At 42.1% G+C, this 21,262-nt stretch overlaps 1 protein-coding gene across 1 annotated transcript in view; it reads left to right on the top strand.

Moving 5' to 3' along the window:
• The window catches only part of Tbc1d4 (TBC1 domain family member 4), a 166,037-nt gene that overhangs the window by 112,695 nt on the left and 32,080 nt on the right, over positions 1 to 21,262 (top strand). Inside the window, exons 4-10 of the mRNA XM_055609877.1 lie at positions 1,158 to 1,262; positions 5,528 to 5,660; positions 9,778 to 9,869; positions 10,081 to 10,191; positions 12,528 to 12,647; positions 19,381 to 19,455; positions 20,715 to 20,941. Of these exons, the coding sequence (XP_055465852.1) occupies positions 1,158 to 1,262; positions 5,528 to 5,660; positions 9,778 to 9,869; positions 10,081 to 10,191; positions 12,528 to 12,647; positions 19,381 to 19,455; positions 20,715 to 20,941 (863 nt within the window). The remainder of the gene's footprint in view (positions 1 to 1,157; positions 1,263 to 5,527; positions 5,661 to 9,777; positions 9,870 to 10,080; positions 10,192 to 12,527; positions 12,648 to 19,380; positions 19,456 to 20,714; positions 20,942 to 21,262) is intronic.

Raw genomic sequence — 21,262 nt, 5'->3', positions numbered from 1 at the left:
CCATGTCCATTGGACAGATTGAATACACCATAGTGAGAAAGAACAGCGGTCAGGCTTACTAACTCTTGGAGCCATTACGGCTGTTGTTTCTCAGCTCTCACACTGTTCTCACAGTGGGTGATATTATGCTAGTTTTGTAATAGGGGTAAAAATAAAGAAAAAGGAGCTGGTTGTCAGCACCATATCTCATACCTACATTATCAGCTGGGCCCAAATTTAAGTGTGAATCTGATCCCAAAGACTGTCCTTCTTTTCGTATGAATTCTGGTGATATCATGCACGCTTAATATTTCCCATCATCTGGCTTTTCAAATCACTGAGCTGTTGAGACAAGGTGTTGATTCCTTACCGGTCTGTGCGTATTCGCTCAGTTTTTACATTTAAACATTTTCATTTTGAAGACTTATTAATATCAGTGTGTGTGTTCACATGTGTATGCTGTAGCACGTGTGTAGAGGTCAGAGGATAACTTTGTGGAACTGGTTCTCTCCTTCCACCTTTATTTGGATTCTGGGTACTGAACTCGGGTTTCCAGGCTCTGTACCATGTGCAGTTACTGCTGAGCCGTTTCATCACCTCAGAGGCTGAATTTGTAATTAAAGTGAATATAGCTGAACTCCTTTAACTTACATAAAGAAAGTACAGTGATTTGTGCATGTGGGTTATTGGTACTCGCAGTAATGAACGAACAAGTGAACAGGAATATAGATCTTCTGCTGTTCCTTGAGTTGACAAATGTCTCAGCAACTTCCATAAGAACTTTATGGCATTGTATGGCATCTAATTTGAGAACCGTCACTTGTACTTCTTCTGAGATTTACAGCTTCGCATGAACTAGAAAGGGTTTTATGGTGAATCTCTGACTGCTGTTCTAGGACAATAAATTGAAAACTCATTACAGGCAGACATCATGTTTTCATTATAAGAAATGAATCACAGCAGTAATGTTTTTTTAATCAGGAAGCAAAGGGTCTGAGTGGATGTGTCAGTTTATCTGCTGCATCTGGGGCATCCTGTGAGCCTGCTCTGACATTACGTCTTCTGTCGAATTGCCATGAAGGAGAAACTTGCGGAGTTGGGAGAGTGCAGAGATGGTGTCCATCTCTCTCAGAACACGTTCCCATAAGCACTGCTTGTATTTCTTTCTTTTCACCTAGGGAATAAAGCATGTTGATCACTTCGGCTTTATCTGTCGGGAGTCTCCGGAGCCGGGGCTGAGCCAGTACATCTGTTACGTGTTCCAGTGTGCCAACGAATCTCTGGTAATTGGGGGTGTCGCCTCCTGGTGCTTCTGCCTGTGGCGCTCTGGGTCCTCTGTGGGGACTCAGTTCTCACTGAGGAAAGAAAAGGGCACCTAGAGAGATATTCTTACCCTTGAAAGATGCACGGAAGTAGAGAGCCACAGACAGATCATTGTGGCTCTTCGTGGGTGCTGGAGTGCTCTTTTGGATTTAATAGACACTATTGTGTTGCCATGGCTTTTGTTTGTTTTTTAGAGGAGGAAAAGATTAATGGCGGGGGAAAGAAAGCCGTTATGTTTCCTTTTGCTTAAAGATGGTGACAAAGGCACCGGTCTCTTCCTTATTGCCATAGCATCAGAAATTATGCACTTACTTCCATCAAGAAACTAAAGAACTGTTCTCCCCGCTTTTTTCAATACCCTGTCTTAATTTTCAAAACACTCCATTTATTTTGTTTCTTTAGAATTTGCAAGTCAATTTTTCGCTAACACTTCGTATGCCTCTCTATTTGACAAGAGCTGTGTAAGGCAGGCTTCGAGTACATCTGGCCAAGAAATACATTGATTTTTTTTTTCTTCTCTAAGGTTTTTTTTTTTTTTTTTTTTTTTTTTAAACCACACATCAAGGATTCTTTTTCATTGTAACACAGACCTTCACATGCCTACATCACCATTACTAGATGAATTTATGGACAGTATTTACTTGTGTAATTTAAATATGTGAGTGTGTACACGTACAAGGTGGTTGAAGGTAATTAAGTGTGTGCACATGAACACGTATGCCCGTATGCACTGAGGTCAGAGGGCAATCTTGGGTGTCATCTTTAGGAATAGTGCCTGTCTTCTCTGTGGTCAGCAATTAGGCCAGGCTGGCTAGCCCGTGAGCCCCAGGGACCCTCCTGTCTCCAGCTCTCCGGCACTGGGGTTGTCATTACATGCTACCACATGTGGCGTTTTCACATGAGTTCTAGGGATTTAACTCGGGCTTGTGAGGTAAACATGTTAACAAATGACTAAATCTCCAGCCCATCAAACAGAACAGAGCAGAACAGTTGTCAGTAAATACCTGCCGGGGCAGCTTGATGAGTGACGTGGCTGGCCTGGCATTGGTGGAAGACAAAGATTCCCAAATCACACATAGTATGTTGTCTTCTTTGGGTACCAACTGCACAGTTACCACTTTCTTTTGCTTCTTTGCAATAATTGCAAGGAGTTTGTGAACTGTGTGGTTCTAGAATTGGTCCTGCGGGCCTGTGCACAAGTTTAGATGCTACCCTCCCCCTTCTCCCTAACTTACCCTTAGGGAGAAGGTTAATATTATCTCACAAATGCATAAAATGTATAGAAATTATCATTTCTTCAAAGTTCTTTTTCCAAACCAATTGAAAGGATATCAAAAGGGTTACATCCACTGATAAACAACCCTTCTAAACTCCATACATACAGAAAATATCCAATTACAGTATAGTTAAAAGTTAAAGGAAAGAGGAAAAGATCTAAGCTCTTCATGATCTAGAGTTTACAGGAGCTTAATATTTAATGGGATAATAAAATAATATTTTTATAATAAAATTTTGATGCACTGATAGAGGAATGAGGTTCATATTTAGAAGTTACCTTTCTCTCTAGCTTATATGAATGGTGCTCATAAAAACAAATCTTTAATGTGTAAGAAACAATGAGTGGAGAATAGCTAAAGGGACAGATTCCAGCTTGGGGGTTATGTTGAAAACGGTAAGGAAGAGAGACTCATGTTTCAAGAACAGGACAATTTGCAAACATTTTTATTGGTAGAAAAATACAAGTATTGATATATCTTGGCTATCAAGAGCAGGAGGGATGGGACATGGGCGGGTGTACGAGCATAGTGGTATGAGCATTCAACCAAGGGATGGGCATGATTCATACACTCAGATCTAACACGTAAAGAGAACACTTCATTATGTGATTAGTTTGACTAGTTAGCCTCTTAAACCAAGCTCTGCTTTCATTTTCTCAGCTGTTGTATTTCTAGCGAGAGGCAGCTCTATGATCTTCAGTTATTTTTATCTAAAATGTAATATGATACTGAGGCTTGTTATATTATATCTATAGACATTGTCTTCACTGTGGATTGTCCATTATTAATATGAATGAACTTCCCCTGTCTGATAGAATGCTGTTCGGTGAGATGGGAATTGTGCCAGGTGGCAACTGCCAAGAATCCTTAATTTTTGTTTGTGTGACTCACACTCCTGTCTGTTCCTTTGCTTTTGTCCTTTTGGCATGACCTGTGATGTTTTTTCTTGTATTCATAATACTCTTATTTGAACTTTTAAGTGCGGTGACCTTGTGATGGAATTTATAGGCCATCTGAAAAAAGTGGTGAGTTTTAGAAAGTGAAACACATAATATTTTGTAGATCACATGGAATTTTGAGTAGTATTTGTGGTAAGGTGAGGTTAGTAGTCAACATTTCAGACACTATTGAAAAGACAGTATTTTTAGGTAACAAATACCACACACACACACACACAGTATTTACATGTAGGGTGTTTATATAAGTTATATCTTTAATGTAATATAGATGCATATGTATGTTATGTATTGCCAACCCCTTCAGTGTCTGACATAAATGAGAAAAAGAAATAGAATAAAGGAACATATACATAAATAATTAAAATGCCTTTGATTAAAAAGCTAAGTAAATGAAAGAAAAGTTCAAAGGCATTAAATGCTTTAAGTTCTAAAAATGAGAAATCTTTTTTATTAAATTTTTATATTTTATATTAATTGTAGTTTATTTACTTTGTATCCCAACTGTAGTCCCCTCCCTCCTACCCTCCCAATCCCACCTTCCCTCTCTCATATCCTCCCATGCCCCTCTCTAAGTCCACTGATAGGCGAGGTCCTTCTCTCCTTCCATCTGACCTTAGCTTATCAGGTCTCATCAGGACTAGCTGCAATGTCCTCCTGTGTGGCCTATCAAGGCTGCTCCTCCCCCCGGGGGTGGGGATGTCAAAGAGCCAGCCACTGAGTTCATGTCAGAGACAGTCCCTGTTCCCCTTACTAGGGAATCCACTTGGATACTGAGCTGCCGAAATCTTTATTTTTAATTGTAGTATAAAGTGACAGTTTGGGAACATTCATCATTATTTTTCTAACAATGACTACTTTCCTAAGTACTTTTCTAAGCTCATCATACCATGAAGTTCAACAATATGGCTGACTCTTAGGGTTTTGAAGTCTCTTTTCAGCTTTACTAAGCTAGTAAAGTTACTGTATATCCCAGGCTCCTCTTACCTTCACATGTAGAAGCAGATTAATATTCTTTCAAAACAGCGTATTCTTAGAGTAGGATATGGAGGAAAGGGAAACGTCGAGTGAAAACATAATACACAGGATAGGTGGCTTTGCTTACCAGACGTGGTTGGAATGAGGCCGTTAGCATCCAACATCTCTGCCATGATGGTTTTAGAATGTTATGAGAATACTGCAAAACATGGGAACATCTTCACTTCCATTAGTGATTGTGTCACAGAGAAGGTGCTTTAGCCTGAGGAAGATGAAGAGTTATTTGGCTTCAAAAGAGTAACTGGGATACTAGCTAGTTGACTCAAATGCTGGGCCAGTGCAAGAGCAATTAAGAAAATAGGCTGGCAATTCTTGGCGGCTGGCCCCATGCTGAGAGGCAACTCTTAGGCATTTAGAGGCCAGAACTTAGAATCACAAATTATAATTAAAATGGTAACAAATCAGGCAGTGCAGACACAAAGCCAGCAGTATTCATGGATTTCCCTGCTGGCATTTAGCTTGAGATCATTCCCCATCAGAACTGTAGGCTAACCAAGCTTTGTTTACATGCACGCTAAGATCAACCTGGAAGAATAGGATGCCTATTAACACAATTGAACACTGACTCTAATTTGTTGGTCTCAGTATATACCCAAGGAAACCTCTGAAGAGATGTTTATCTGATAAGTCATTTAATTAAGCAAACACCCGATCTGCTAATTAAGCTGTCTGTGATAGTGTAGCCGCCCGTGGGACTTGAAAATAGCATCCAAGTAACAGATCCATATTCTATGCCACAGACTGCAATGGTCTTATTTCATCCAGCTTTTAATTATATGGATGAAAGATCTGACTTCAAGACTTGCTGTTTATGCCCTGCCAGCTCTGTTAGTCATCAGAATTCTATTATTTATTATTTAGTCAGACATCTATAAAGGCTCACATTGCTGTTGATTTTTTTATGTTTCCGTGAAAGCCAAGTTTTGTAGACACAAGTTTTGTTTCTTCTTGCAGGTGGATGAGGTCATGCTGACTCTGAAGCAAGCTTTCAGCACGGCTGCTGCGCTGCAGAGTGCCAAGACACAGATCAAGCTGTGCGAGGCCTGCCCCATGCACTCTTTGCATAAGCTCTGTGAGAGGATCGAAGGTACCATAGAATGTGGCCTTGGCACGACAGGAGTTTGCTTTGGCATTCTGACATGCTGAAGTCCCACTGTCATTGAATAGTCCTTTGTTTCTCTGTGAACAAGAACCCCAAGAGCCTTTCTCCAGCCTCGTCAAACTATCGGTTGCTTCTGCTATCGGTTGCTTCTGCATGCTTGGCTTTCTCTCTCCCTTTTCTTCTGAAGGCATATTCAAGCAAAGGGCTTGCATTTCCCACAGTTCTTATGATTGGTTGTACATGTGCGCAGTGGGAACTGAGCAAACATTTGCTGACTGAGTGGAGACAGCGAAACTCAGTGAGCACTGTTCAGTTTTTCCTTTCGTTCTCTCTCTCACTTGGTGACATGTTCCTTTATTTTGAAAGTTGAGACCTCGACTCAACTGTGGAGATTTCTGTCCCTTAAGCTCCAAACAAGCATGTGCTAAACGGTAGATTTATTGACTATCCACACAACTCTATCATTCAAAACTATTTCAGGGTAATACTCAGGTTTTCAAGTTTATAAGGATGTTTTTTAAGGACTAGTCATTATTTTAAAACATGAAACATTTAACAAATGGAATGTATATAACCAAATGGAAGGTGTGTGTGTTTGTGTGTTTGTGTGGCTGGTGAAGGGAGCATTATAAATCTGTGTGGGAGGTGATGGTGTTAGAGTAGCTAACTGTACAGAGGGAGGGAGATCCCTTTCAATTATCTATCTTCAAGATACTCCAGCTAGATCAAAGAATGTCCTCAGTGTAAACAAACCCAATAATAAAAGCAGCAAAATTAAAAAAAAAAAAAAGCATTCTTATTCCTGAAAGAGGGAAAAATTCTATTCAGAATAAAAAAAGCAACAAATAAAAACAAAACACATTAAAAGCAATCACTAAAAAAAAAAAAAAAAAAAGCAATCACTAAAAACTTGGACCTAGTAATTCCAAGTGTTTGTTTAACAGTAACTGCTTATTTGGAAGTAAATGCTAGGCAGATTGGAAACCAAACTTGCCAAAGCTCTGCATATGAGAAAGAGGTGAAACTACTGAGGAGGTACTCAACATCTTAATGGTACCCAACATCTCTCTAATAGTGCTTACAACCCTCTCAAGAAGCAGGAAGTCATGACTGGTACTGGAACCCTTGCTGTCTTAGCCAGTGTCCCTTGTTCTGAGGACACCATGACCATGGCAACTCTTTCTTATTTTGTTTTTATTTTTGGTGACAGGGTTTCTCTGTGTAGCCCTGGCTATCCTGGATTCGCTTAGTAGTCAAGGCTGGCCTCCAACTCACAGAGATCTGCCTGCCTCTGCCTCCTGGAGTGCTGGGGTTAAAGGCAGGTGTCACCATGCTGGCGACCATAGAAACTCTTATAAGGAAAAAAAACAAACAAACACTTAATTGGGAGCTGGCTTATAGTTTCAGAGGTTTAGTTCATTATCATCCTGGCAGGAATGTGAGGGCAGGCAGTAGGAGTAGCTGAGAGCTTCATCCTGACCCAAGGGCAGAGAAAGAGAGATTCTGGGCCTGGCATGGGCTCTTTTTTCTTTCTTTTCCCCTTTGAGGCAGGCTTTCTATGTAGTCCTGGCTGTTCTGAAACTAACTATGTAAACCAGGTTGGCCTCTAACTCACAGAGATCCTCCTGCCTCTGTCTCCTGAGTGCCGGGATTAAAAGCATGTACCACCATGCTGGCTACATCCCAAGAATTTACTGGTAAGCGAAAAACTAATTTACTGATTAGCAGAGATAGCATATCCATTAAAGACACATAGGGGAAACTTAAGACATGCATAAAGTTTGAAAAGTCTTTGAGCTTTTGGTTTTGCAGGATGGTTGTACAGTTTTCTGAGGAGCTGTAAAGCCACTGTCCTTGTCCCTGTTCATGCCTTGTAGGGAATTAACGACAGGCTCAGTTGTAGTGAGGCCTGTGTAAGCCAGCTGAGCGTGAATCCTGGCAGTCGTGAACCAAATTCTACCTTTTTTGAAGCAAAAATTTGAAAGGGCTTGTTTGCCATGGAGTCTTCAGAGATCCGGGTAGTTTTCAAAAAGTAGCTAAAAGGGAGGTTGCTCAGTGGATAGAGTGCATACAGTCCAAGGGGCCCTACGTTTGGATTCGTGGCACGCTTACAAAGGGTAGGCATGATGGCATGTGGCTCGAGGCCCGTTACTAGGGTGGAGGGACAGAGACAGATGTCGTGGGGGCTGAATGACAAGACAGTCGAGCTGAAGCTGCAAAGGCATTTCAAACTAAGGTGGGAGGGAGAGAGAGGATGTCCAGCATCAACCTCTGGCTTCCGGGGGACACATGCACAGGGGCTCCCCCTCCCCCACGCCAGCACACGCACACAGCTAAAATGTGAACAGCTCGCTTTGCTTCAGTTAGCTGTCACTTTGGTTTTTTTTCTTAGAAATCCAGTTACAAAACCTAACGGTACGCTTATAAACCACGAGAGTGCTCTGTGTTTAACCTCTGTTACACCAAATTAGGTCATAAGAAAGTCTTTTTAGTCAACCACTTTGCTTTATTTGTTGTAAGTAAAAATAAGAAGTGCACAGAAAACACTAGAATTATGCTTTAGTGTTCTAGAATACATTTACCACAACCCGAGACTATCACTTCTTAGCTTTTAAATTGTATTCAATTATTTAGTTGCTACGTATGGATATGTGCGTGGGCTCAAGTGTGCCGTAGCTCGCGTGTGGAGGTCAGAGGACACTTGCAGGAGTTGCTTTTCGATTTCTGCCACGTGGTCTCTGGGGTTTAAACTTGGCAGCAAGCACCTTTACCCTATGATCCATTTTTTTTATCTTTGTCTTTATTTTTATTTTTATTTTATTTTCAAGACAGGGTTTCTCTGTGTAGCCTTGGCTGTCCTGGACTTGCTTTGTGGACACGACTGGCCTTGAACTCAAGGAGCTCCACCTGCCTCTGCCTCCCAGGTGCTGGATTAAACACGTGCACTACCACACCTGGCCCTCTGATCCATCTTGTTCAAATGCAAAATTATTTTTAAAGTTTTAGTCTATCTGAAAGTTTATCATACACTGAATGTCTTCTGTAGAATCCAAATAAAGTGACAGGTAGCCTGTTTTTGTTTTTTTTTGTATTTTGCTTTTGTTTTTTTAATAGAAACGTCCTTATGGAAATTTTTTTCTCCAAAGACGTAATATAAATTATGTGTAAGAGTGTGGGATGCTTGCTGGAATTTATGGCCAGCACACATGGAAAGGTGTGCTGCACAGCACTGGGGGTGCTCATTGACAAGATCTGAGGGTGCCCTGGGCTGCAAAATGAGACTGTTTCGACAACGACAACGAAAGAAATTGCAAAGATTTATAAATATCACAATACAGAGAAGTAGAATATTTCATAGAATAATTGCCGTAAATTAAGTTTTATTCATTTAAAATGGGAGCCCTCGAGGGGGGATTACCTGTTTCAGTAGTCCTATATTTCTTTTTGTTTGTTTGTTTTTTAATTTATTACAATTTATTCACTTTGTGTCCCAGCTGTAGTCCCCTCCCTCATCCCCTCCCAATCTCACCCTCCCTCCCTCTTTTCCTCCCATGCCTCTCCCTAAGTCCACTGATAGGGGAGGTCCTCTTCCCCTTCCATCTGACCCTGTCAGGTCTCATCAGGACTGGCTGCATTGCCTTCCTCTGTGGCCTGGTAAGGCTATTTCCCGCCCCCCCCCCCCCTCGGGGGGAGATACTCAAAGAGCCAGCCACTGAGTTCATGTCAGAGACAGTCCCTGTTCCCCTTACTAGGGTACCCACTTGGAGACTGAGCTGCCATGGGCTACATCTGTGCAGGGGTTCTAGGTTATCTCCATGAATGGTCCTTGGTTGGAGTATCAGTTTCCGAAAAGACCCCTGGGCATGAAAGCTGGCTGTGCTTAGTAGCTTTAGAGATTCTTCCTAGCTGTCCTCTGTCCAGGCCCACTGTGGGATCTGTTGGTTTTGACAGTGTGGTTTGATGTCAGGTTTCATCTTTTCAGTGACAGTTTCCAGGCTCCTCTTTTTTGAGAAGATTGAAGTTAGGGGCCAACTGGGGGAGGGGCAGATGTAATATCCCCCACAGACTTGGGCCTTTGCCTAACACTCCTCTCTTCTTTCAGGTCTCTACCCACCAAGAGCCAAGCTGGTAATCCAGCGGCATCTCTCCTCCCTAACCGACAATGAGCAAGCGGACATCTTTGAACGAGTTCAGGTAGAGTTCTCCTATATAAGGAGCAACATTGGGCCCTGTCACTGATTTCTTATTTTCGTTCCATTGCCCAGAAGATGTCCATCCCCAGGGCTAGCAGAATGGGAAAGCTAGGTTTCTGTTTATTCTCCAGACATATAAATCTAGCTGAAGCCACAGCAAGAACAGAGAGTCTGTTTTGCCCTACTCTGTTCTCGCTTCACCTGTTCAACAGAAAATGAAACCCATCAGCGACCAGGAGGAGAATGAACTTGTGATTCTGCACCTCAGGCAGCTCTGTGAAGCCAAGCAGAAGACTCATGTGCACATCGGCGAAGGGCCGGCGGTGAGACCAGACTTCCTCCTGCTTTACGTCTGTCTGTGCGTTAACTTACACATGCAGTTAGACTGTCACACAGGACATGGAAGACCTTTCCTTCCTTTGTGCGCTCATCCTTGTCAGGGAGAATAGTGCTTACAGTACTTTAGAAAAATTCTGCGTTTATGAAGTTTATGGGAAATTTCAGCAGACACTGGCGTATTGAGATAGAATCATTATAGTTTCAGAACATAAAATAACTTGGTATTTTGGGTAGGAAGAAGACAGTCATAGCTGGGCACAGTGGTGCGCACCTGTAATCTGAGAACTCAGGGAGGTAGAAGCCGGCAGATCTCTGTGTGTTTGAGGCCTGCCTGGTGTACAAAGTGAGTCCAGGACAGCCAAGGCTACATAAAGAAATCCTGTCTTGAAAAAAAAAAAAACACACACACACAAAAGAAAACCAATTTTTTGCTGGGCATAGTGGCACATGGCTTTGATTCCAGCACTTGGGAGGCAGAAGCAGGTAGATCTCTGTGACTTTGAGGCCAGCCTGGTCTACAAATTGAGTTCAGGACAGCCAGGGCTCTTGTTACACAGAGAAACCCTGTCTTGAAAAAACAAAACAAAACAAAACAAAACAAAAAATTAGAAACAGCAAAAAGTAGTCATGTATGTTCATGATGTACAATGTACTTATTTTAAAAATTACGTTAGTTTATTTATTTATTTTTTTTACATATTTCTATGCCTGTTTTATCTGAATGGTGCCAAGGACAATAGTCTTGCTTGTGCATGCCTGCTTTCTCTGTAGACTGAAGGTTGGCATGCCTGAGCCCATAGTTTTGAATTTACTCTCAGCTGCATAGAGATTAACAACAATGACAATAAAACCCACCCCTCCCCCCCCCCAAAAAAAAACAAAAAACAAAAAAACCTAACACTGCAGCATCAAAGAGAATCCTTACATGCACAGCTCTTAAGGATGCATATAAATCCTGGTTTTGTATTTCGCTGTGCTTTTTGCATCAGTAACACATTTTGATGTCGAGATGTAGCCCAGGCTTCCTCCAAACTCTGAATCTCCTTGCTTCAGCCTTGCCAGCAGTGAATTCGAAGCTCATATCACCGTGTCTGGCTTTGCAGCCAAGGCTGCTGCTTTTGTCTTCGGCTCGTTTTTGCTTGTTTTGAATGTGTGCGAGTGTGGAGGTCAGAGGAGAGTTTACAGGAGTCAGCTCTCTCTTCCCACCAGTGTCCCTTGAGTCTGACTCAGGTGGTCAGGCATGCAGAAACTCCCTTTCCAGTGGAGCCTTCTCATCCTCCCCTCCAAGGTTGCCAGGGATGGTCAGGCCCTGCAGGGCCTCTTGTGTGGACAGGAAGCCAGCAGCCTGGCTGCTCTTCCATGCTACAATTTCCCTGACCTTTGCATGCTTTTAAACTTGCCTGGGAGACAAATTCTCCTACATCACAATGTCCTCACAGATGCCTCTCTTCTTAGCATTTACATCAACATTTTTCAGATTTACCTAGTGCTTGAGGGCCCCTCAGGGTTTCCCCTAGCTTCACTTTCTCATGTCACCAGAGCACTGCCATGGGATTAAAGAAATAAAGCCCCTAACAGTGGGCAGCTCATTGACGGGTGTTATTGATGAAACTTTATTAATCTGAAAAGCATATGACCATGTACAAACAAAAATGGAGGTTTGTTTGTTTGTTTAATTTATTTATTTTGTGTGTATGATTGTTTTGCTGCCTGCCTGTGTGTCTGTCTATGTATATGCATGGGGTGCCCACAGAGGTCAGAAAAGGCACTGGTTCTCCTAGAACTGGAGTTACAAAATATTGCGATCAATGTACTGGAAACTGAACCTGGGTCCTCTGCAAGGGCAACCAGTTCTCCTAACAACTGAGCCACCTCTCTAGCCTTGAAAACAGACTTTAACAGAGGGGTCATTAGATCACAGCTTGGTTTACAAAGTTTTCTGCTCTTGGAAACTTATTTTCCCCTCTAACTGGGACACAAAACACATCTTGGAAAGGGATGGTGGTAGTCCATGAAAACAGCAGAAAAACAGACACTCTGAGTTTAATTTTTGGTAAATGAAGTGGGAATTATGTGAATTAAATGGAAAGGCACAGAGGAAAGATTTTCTTTCTGTCTTTTATTTTTTATTACTTACAATATTAAACTCTTTTCCTTATAATCTTTGTGTTCACAGTGTGGAACCTAAATTATTACTTCTTAATTGAGCTACTGAAGATTGCTTGCGGTTTTTTTAACGGCTGACTCCTAAGCCTACATTTAAAGCCTCGTTTAACCTCGAGTGTGCCTACACTATAACATTGCTGTTTTTCTTTTTCAGATTATTTCAAATAGTACAATCCCAGAAAATTCAACAAGTGGTGGGAGGTTCAAGCTTGACATTCTGAAAAACAAAGCGAAGAGGTCCTTAACTTCCTCCTTGGAAAATATCTTCTCTAGGGTAAGATTGCACTGTCCTATCTTAGGCAAACGCGTGTGTTTTTGTTTTTGTTTTTTTAAATCCAGGACTCACTTTGTAGACTAGGCTGTCTTCAAACTCAGAGTGATCTGCCTGCCTCTGCCTCCCTGAGTGCTGGGATTAAAGGCGTGCACCTCTACACCCAACTGACAGAAAAAAAATTTAAGATACCATAACATTGAGTCGATGGAGTGGTTATTATTGACCAGTCTTTTGTAGGAGGCCTACAATAAAAATAGAGGGACGTGTTGGGCAGAAAGAAAAACATACGCACTTTGAACAGGAGAGGAGCACTAAGAATCATAAGGTTACAGTTAGGTCATTTGCCGAAAATGTTTAATTGTTTAGGTCATTAGTTCCTTTACAGCTCAGCCTCTTGCTCTGTGTTTAGAACAATAGAAACGGTGCCATGAGGATTAGATCTCATATAGCTCAGGCTCCCAGTTTGTGAAAGGACAGAGCCTAAGGGTTTTCGCTTGTTGAAAGACATGGATAGTGAAATTTTACTCAAGCTTCAGCAAAAAAATCTGCTGCAGCTGTGGTCCAGTGGGGCCAAGATGACACCGGAACATGGCAGTGTAGTCCATGTAGTAATGTTTTTTTTTAATTAAATTAAATTTTTTTATTTTACTTGCAGGTCATTCACTTGTACCCCAGCCATTGTTATTGTAAGACAAATTTGTATGTGTCATTTAGCAAATAGCTCTGAACTGTTATATGACTCTATATGTATGTATGTGTGTATGTGTGTATACATGTATGTCTATCAGTCTCTCCCTTTCTCTCTCCATCTATCCTAGGCCATTCCAAGTAGCTTTTTTTTTTTTTTTGGTGAGGGGGGTGGAGAATTCACTAGCACGAGGGGTTCACAATTACAAGGCCTCCATTGTAACTGTTTTACTGAGTTATACCAAAGAAAGGTGGATGGCAACACACTCAGAGTCAACATTATGGTCCTCTCAGGTCATGTGCCACTGTGGAAGTGTGGCTTAAACAACACAGAGCTGGCGCTCTTGCCCCGTGAGGGAGCACATAGCAACTACTGTCCAGAGCTCTCCAGAGTGGGTGTGCTTAATGGCTTAGCAGAAACAGAACAACTCGCTCTAAACTCACACTCGATTTGCTCATAAATTACCTCGTCATGTTCAAATATATTTAAATGCGCACAATTAGGGTCTCTTGAAAAAAAATATTGTAAGAACTCAGTGTGAAAGAATTGCTGTAGACAGGCTGGGGTTTAGAAGTTAGTTGGACTTATTTTTTTTATTTCAGTGGTTTTATATTTATATACCACTCTGTCGAGCTAACTTTGCCCATATGTGCATGAGGGTAGGGTTATCTAGGCGAGCGTGGGCAATTGTTTACTCTCATTTTTAAATAGAACTTACAGAGATAGGCTCTGAAGTGGATTGAACTTCTCTGCCAGTCTCCTTGGTCATGATCATATACTAGCATCTTTAACGGGGCTTTTCAGAACCAGAACCCTGAGCTCATCATATCAAAATACACAGGGAGAGGGGCTGAGGGCTCTGGTGTCGAGGAAGCTCTAAGGTGGTTCTGATGCACAGTGTGAATTTTCTCCTAAGCTCGCCATTGTGACTCTTCATGCTGGGGTACGGTCATTCATCCTTAGAGTCTGGACACCTGCGAGCAGCTTCACTCTCCTCCAGGACAGCTGTTCTCAGCCTTCCTAACGCTGTGTGCCACCCTTTAAAACAGTTCCTCCAGTAGTGTGGGCTTTGACAGCCCTCCAAGTCGCACTGACATGACCTCAAGTTTGAGAGCTGCTGCTCCAGACGCCTGGCGCTCTGACATCTCAGGGAGGGATTGGGTATTTGCAGTGTCGGCGGCAGGGATGGAACGCAGTACTTAGTAACAGTTTCATTAGCGTGATCAAGTAGGTAGTGAGGGACCTGACAGAAAGACCTGGCAGATGTTATGCTATGAACTATTCAACTGTAGCGTCTCCATTTACAAAACCTGCATGGCAGTAGCATAAGTGTCACACCGTAGATCTGAGGTGGGTATTCACAGTAGGCTGGAAACCTTGTTTACAAAGAACCACTCAAGGGCTGCCCTTACTGTCCACTTAGACCTTAGTGAGCTGCAAGTCCTTGCCAGGCTGACTTTGAAGTCTCTCTTCTGCATGCCTTGGATGGCTGCGATGGCACAGCCAGTCTATTTTGGTCTCAGTGAATACTGTAGCTTCTGTGTCCTGGGGTGATGACAAATGCTATAAATGTCGCGGCTTAACAAGGCCTTGGGTGCTTTGCATGTAGCAGAAGGCTGGCCGATCCACCTGTCTGGTAAACGTGTAACAGATCTAAAGGGGTTTGGGTTCCACAACTTGTTTTCCCGATTTGGGTTGTGTACCAGGAAGTTCACTCCAGCCGAGTTTAGCTCATCATTTTCCAGAGTGAGAGGTAGTGGTTCACTAGATGGGATTTGTGCTGTAATTACTTAGAAGCTCAGCTCATTAGCACTAAAAAGCACGCCCCAGGAAAATGGCTGGCACAGAAGTTACCAAATTGTCATGCCGTGAAACTGGGAAAGCTGTGTGTTTAGAGGTTAAAGACAGAATCTTGTTTCCTGCTTGTCTTCACTGTTTCTTGGGTTTCCTATCTGATCCCTGGTGTAGAGTGTGATTTAATTCGAACACCGTCCTCCTTTTCTGCTATCTTTAGAGTACTGTCCATTGTGTCCCCAAGAAACTAATGTTTGTTTTGTAGAGTTTTAAGGTAACTTTTTGTTTGTTTTTGTTTTTCAAGACAAGGTTTCTCTGTGTAACCCTGGCTGCCCTGGACTCACTTTGTAGACCAGGCTAGCCTCGAACTCACAGAGATCTGCCTGCCTCTGCCTCTGCCTCCCCAAGTGCTGGAATTACAGGCGTGCGTCACTGCACCCGGCAACTTTGTTTTATTTTACGTAAAAACCAATACACAGACATGGATAAAATACCACAATTGGCAAAATACATGATTTAAATTGTTTTTCTCATGGAAATGGTTTGTGACACCAGGCAGGTTGGTATATATGCTGCAGCTGAGGGCATCAGCCTTACTGATTGTCTCTCAGACACACAATACTACAATAGTTTATTAGCTATAAATGTATTGTTTGGTTGCTAGATGTTAGGTTGCTATAATGCAGAACTGGACTTAAGGAGTCCTAGTGAGATCCTAGGTCATTTCAGGGTACCTAGCTATAGCCCTAAAGTAGGTTAATTCCTTTATTTGTGATTCTATCTTCTGCAAAGCCCAGTCATGGGAGGGCAGCACTGAGAAACGGCTCCCTTGTAATTCTGCTTCCCGCGTTCACATGGCTGGCTGTCCTTTACTCGCTGTGAAGTAACTTGGCCACAGTAATCTAGCAGAATTATAGGCTCTGAACTCGAGCTCAGTGACCAACACTATCCCACAGAATTGCCACGCAATGTGAAATGCCGACCACCATGTTGCTTATGATTCTTGGCTGCGACTTTTATTATTGGTAATGTTGTTATTCTGTAAGGAACCTATGGGGAATCTATAATTAATTCACTGACATGGTTAAGGATAATTTACATTGTAAAGCAAGGTAGGCTACCATAAGTATAAAGCAATTAACTAAGAGCAAAGAAGGGCTCTGAAAACTTTCAGTAGTAGCCCTAAAGCAACAAATCAGTAGAAAACTAGAAAAATATATCATCCGGAAATGAGAACAAAATGACAACTCAATGGAAAAATCAAACAATGTAAAAATTTAAAGGATTTGACATTTGGTTTGGAAATCCAAATGTCAAATGACGGAATTCCCCAAAGAGAAAACACAAGTTTTCAAACAAATAATTAAGGAAAATGTGTTAGAGCTATAGGGAACATGGCTGTCTAGATCTGATGTGCTTAGAAAGTACACATTAGAGCAACTAAATAAAAATCTGCATACGGTACATTGTCATGACGTTTCTGAATGCTGCTTGAAAGGGGAAGCAGCACCATATATTCAGAAGTTAAAGAGTCGTAAAGCCTTTAGACTGTTGAACAAGGTCACTGAGCAAGGCTAAGGAATGATGAAGGAAAGTTTTCAAACTATCAATGAGACGTAAGCATACCACTGCTGACATTTTCGGATATGTAAATCAAAATGAATTACATCCCAATCTTCCCTCTCTCAGAAAGTACCTGGTGAATGTGTGCCACCCAAATGAGGAAGTAACTGAAAAAGAGGAAGATGTGATTTGAATGCCAGGGGGTTCAAATGAAATTTTTAGGTTGATGGTGAAGAGGGTACCAGGAAGATCTGTAGTTGGGAGTCCAGATTGGGGCAGGAAGACAAAGGGCTCTATACTGAGTTCAAGGACAAAGACTGTCATTGGTGGATCATGTAAGGTCTGTTGGAAAATTTTGTTATTGTTAAGAAAAAAGTTGTTAAAACCTTGAGAAAGGAAAAGACAAGACACAAGAAACAATCATTGTAATGTGGTAACTACATAACTAGCCTCAAACAGTACTTAAAAAGGCAGGATAGATAATCAAAGTAGAAAACCTGATTTAACTGAAAGTGGTGATGAAACTATATTGAGGAAGGAGAAAAGGGCAAGTGTGTGCATGGGGGGCATACTTTTAAAGAACTCTTATATTTACTTTTCTTTTATCTTTTTTTCCCTACTTCACCCCAATACCAGGTACAAGAGAGAAAGGATTAGTGGGGAGGGGTTCTTTCTTAGCTGTTTCCCTGCTGTTCAGGGTCATTGGGCTCCTTGGAGCCAGTCCATTTCTCTTTTCAGGAGATCTCCAACTTCTTGTCTCACAGCAGCAACCAGGAACAGCAAGGGGGAAGCAGGAGCAGCCTTGGTCTTTCTCCAATCTCCACTCTCTAGGCTTTGGCATTTATTCTGACTTCAGAGTCCTCAGATTCAAACTATCTGCAGCTGGCAAAGAGCTCCTCTCAGAGCCCACATGAGGCAAATAGTCTGCTGCTGTGGACCATCTGAATCAGTCCACATCCTGCACCTGAGACCAAAACAAAAACATGTTTAAATCCACGACGTGTGTGTGAGTATGTGTTAAAGCAAGCAAGGATACTTGTGTCATCTTCCAGATCATGTCTGAATGAGAAAGACTAAGGAATAATAACACTCTGAGTGGAATCCTGGAAGCATCTTCCAGATCATGTCTGAATGAGAAAGACTAAGGAATAATAACACTCTGAGTGGAATCCTGGAAGCATCAGTATTATAAATCAGTGGTCCTGCGGGTCAGTCCCTTTGGGGACTCGCATATCAGATACCCTGTACATGAGATATTTACATTTTGATTTATAACAGTAATAAAGTTATAGTTATGAAGCAGTAACAACATTCTGTGGTTGGGGTCACCACAATATGTGGACCTATATTAAAGGGTTGTAGCTTTAGGAAGGTTGAGAAACAATGGTATGAATAATTTCAAGGCTCGTTTTTGGGGGTGTGGCTCAAAGTGTGAGAGAAGAAGGTGTGAGCTAAAACTTTTCATTTTAACAGTGGCTAACAAAATTTGACTTTTGAAACTTTGTACAGGTATTTGATTAAACATGAAAATAAAATTTAATTTCTTCCACACCCAAATTAAACCCACATATATATATATTTATTACTATATATGAGGACAAAATTTAAAACAATAAATAGTGTTGAATGTTGTGTAGCTCCTTTAAAAAAAAAAAAAGACGCTGTTCTATTGTTGTATGCCTGACTTGTGCTTCTGGTCACTCCTTGTAGAACCTTTCCACATTTTTAATGCTTCACCTCTTAAGACCTTGTGTATGATTTGCTTCTCAACCCACATTTGTGTTTTCTTTCCTTCATGTGGTTTAGCTTCTTCGTATGTAATGTGAGAGGAAGAGATAGCCATCTGTTATGCCCTTTTTAGAATTGTGTTGAGAGTCTACCAAGAACCAGTCAGGACATCTAACCTTGCAAAGTGAAATGATTTATTGGCACCGGCAAGTATTATGGAATAATGAATAAAGCAAAATCAATAAATTTTAGGAGGCCCTTTTTATTTGCTATGACGGACAGACTTCTGCTTCTGTGCAGGCTTAGCTAGCACACTGGCTAAGTCAGTATTTCTAAGTCAAAGTCAGTATTTCTGACTTTGATACAATGCTTGTTCAGTCTGGCTGTGAACTTGCTATGAAGGTCATGCCGGTCTCAACTGTGGAACTTGCAGTACTTCAGCCACAGTCTCCCAAGTACCGTGATTACATTATATTCTGTTTTAGCATAGTTCTGACGTTCCTGTGATGTGAATTACGATGTCTGTAATATGTTGTATGGAAGGTGTGTGTGGGTTGCTCGGTGTCTTTTGATGTCCTCATTTGCATTTGTCTGTGTGAGGAAAGAGTTACGGGCACTCTTACCTTTCAGGTGAGAAACCTTTAAGGTGTAAACAAAATAACACCAAAAGCTTGATGTGTCCATGTTGTCATCTAACAGCTGTGTTAGAGACCGTGGAAGTTTGGAAGAGTTGTATACACCACGGTCTGATGCCTGTTAATACAGCTGGCGGCTGGGCGTGGTGGTGCATGCCTGTAACCCCAGCGCTCGGAGAGGCAGAGGCAGGCGGATCTCTGCAAGTTTGAGGGAACCGAGGGGATCCACTTAACGCTTAGGTGAAAACTACAGATTTCCCCCTGTACTTTTCCCATAAAACTGCAAGCTGTAGTTGTAATGATTCCATTTACCGTCTTCACACAGGGAGCTAACAGAATGAGAGGTCGACTTGGAAGTGTGGACAGCTTTGAACGGTCCAACAGTCTTGCTTCAGAGAAGGTATCTAGTCATAGCTCCCCAGTTCGCTAAACCCTGCTGCTTAGCCAAAGTCATGGTAAAACATGCATGCCTAATTATTTTGTGATGAGATTTTTTTTTTTTCATGTCTTTTGATAAATAAATAGCCGATGCTGTGTTTTAAGTGAGAAGATTCTGGGTGTTGACAGCTGATTTTTCATCCAGCTACGGACAGCTTGTGCTCTTCACAAACTGAACCACCGAATTACCACCCCTAACACACACACACACACACACACACACACACACACACACACACCAGTCCCCTCCCCCAGCTTCTTATTCTCTCTCCATGTTGTTTCTTTTCCTCTCTCTTTTTTTTGTTTTCCTTTTTTTTTTCCGGCTGTAACATCATGGTCTCTGTCTCACAGACAACCCTATTGAAGGCTTCCTGTTTCCTGTTTTCTGCACTATGCAACTTGGGGCACAATCAACTTTGTTATCTTAATAGGAAAACAGCAACTTTTTTTTTTTTTTTTTTTTTTTTTTTTTTTTATTAAACTTCTGTTGACACCAGAGGCCTAGCCCACATAGCTGGGCTCAGCAAGCCAGAGAGTTTTGTTGGGATGCGCATTCAAGTAGCATACCTGACTGGATTGAGAGATTTATGTTGTCTTTTCTCCGGGTGGGACAGGCAGTCCAGAGGGCTCTCTCATTCATTTCCTGTTTTTCACATCTTTTAAAAATAAATTTACCACAGGGGTCACGACACTGGACAGAAACATCCCGAGTGGAGGAAGATAATTCACAGGCTTTGATTTATTTTTCCAAAGGCTTTGCACTGAGCCCCAGGCATGGAGGCACTGTGATATTGTTTTGACATTACAGGAAACATGCAGGGCATAGCTCACAGAAGTTAGGAGATCTCTGAACAAAGGCTCTGTCCTTTTTCTGTCATGGCCCTTTTGATCTCTCTGGCAACAATGGGAAGAGTACAGTAGCCCTAACATTTTACCACAGCCCTGGGGTGGGGGTGGGGGGAAGTCCCTTTTTTTTTTTTTTTAATCTGCCTTTCACTTTCCTGCCCATCTTTTCAGATGCTCAGTGACACCTGCTTATCAACAGCAGTGGATTGTGGTGAAACAGATTAGACCTCATCAGTGTTGAGTAGGAAGAAAAACAAAAACAGTTCTGTCAGGAGGCAGGAAAAGGACAGGTCTCCTGTCAGTGCTCAGCCCAGGGTTTCTATGTGTCGGTAGTGAGCCTGGAAGGGGCAGACACCTTCCTGGTTTGTGTTGTAGGACTTCTCTCCGGGGGACTCTCCTCCTGGGACACCGCCAGCCTCCCCGCTGTCCTCTGCCTGGCACGCCTTCCCAGAGGAGGATTCGGACTCGCCGCAGTTCCGAAGACGGGCTCACACGTTCAGCCACCCACCTTCAAGTTCAAGGAGAAAGCTGAACTTGCAAGATGGGAAGGCGCATGGCCCACGGTCCCCTCTACTGAGGCAGGGCTCCAGTGAGCAATGCAGGTAGGTCCTGGCCTGTCCCCCTCTATGGGACAGCAAAGTCTAATGTCATTCTGTTTGGGTCACTTTGGAGTCAGTGTGGATTGTGTTTCATGCTTTAGCCAGATTTTAGGGTTCAGAAGGAGCAGAAAAGTAAGGCATATGCTTTCTTCAGTGAGTTAAGATGGGAAGATGGGTGAGGTTAAGATACAACCCCGAAAAAGTTCTAAGACATTTTAAATGGAAGCTTTTTATTTTTTGCCCCAGGAAAAAAAAAATAGAGAAACCATGACATGCAATTGTTTTGCCTGAAAATGTTCTGGCACATGTTATATCCTGTCTTTT

Source organism: Psammomys obesus, unplaced genomic scaffold, assembly GCF_907164565.1.
Source record: "Psammomys obesus unplaced genomic scaffold, mPsaObe1.curated_primary_1811, whole genome shotgun sequence".
Taxonomy (NCBI): domain Eukaryota; kingdom Metazoa; phylum Chordata; class Mammalia; order Rodentia; family Muridae; genus Psammomys; species Psammomys obesus.
The sequence above is the reverse complement of the archived record's forward strand: the minus strand, read 5'-3'. Positions and strand labels throughout refer to the sequence as shown.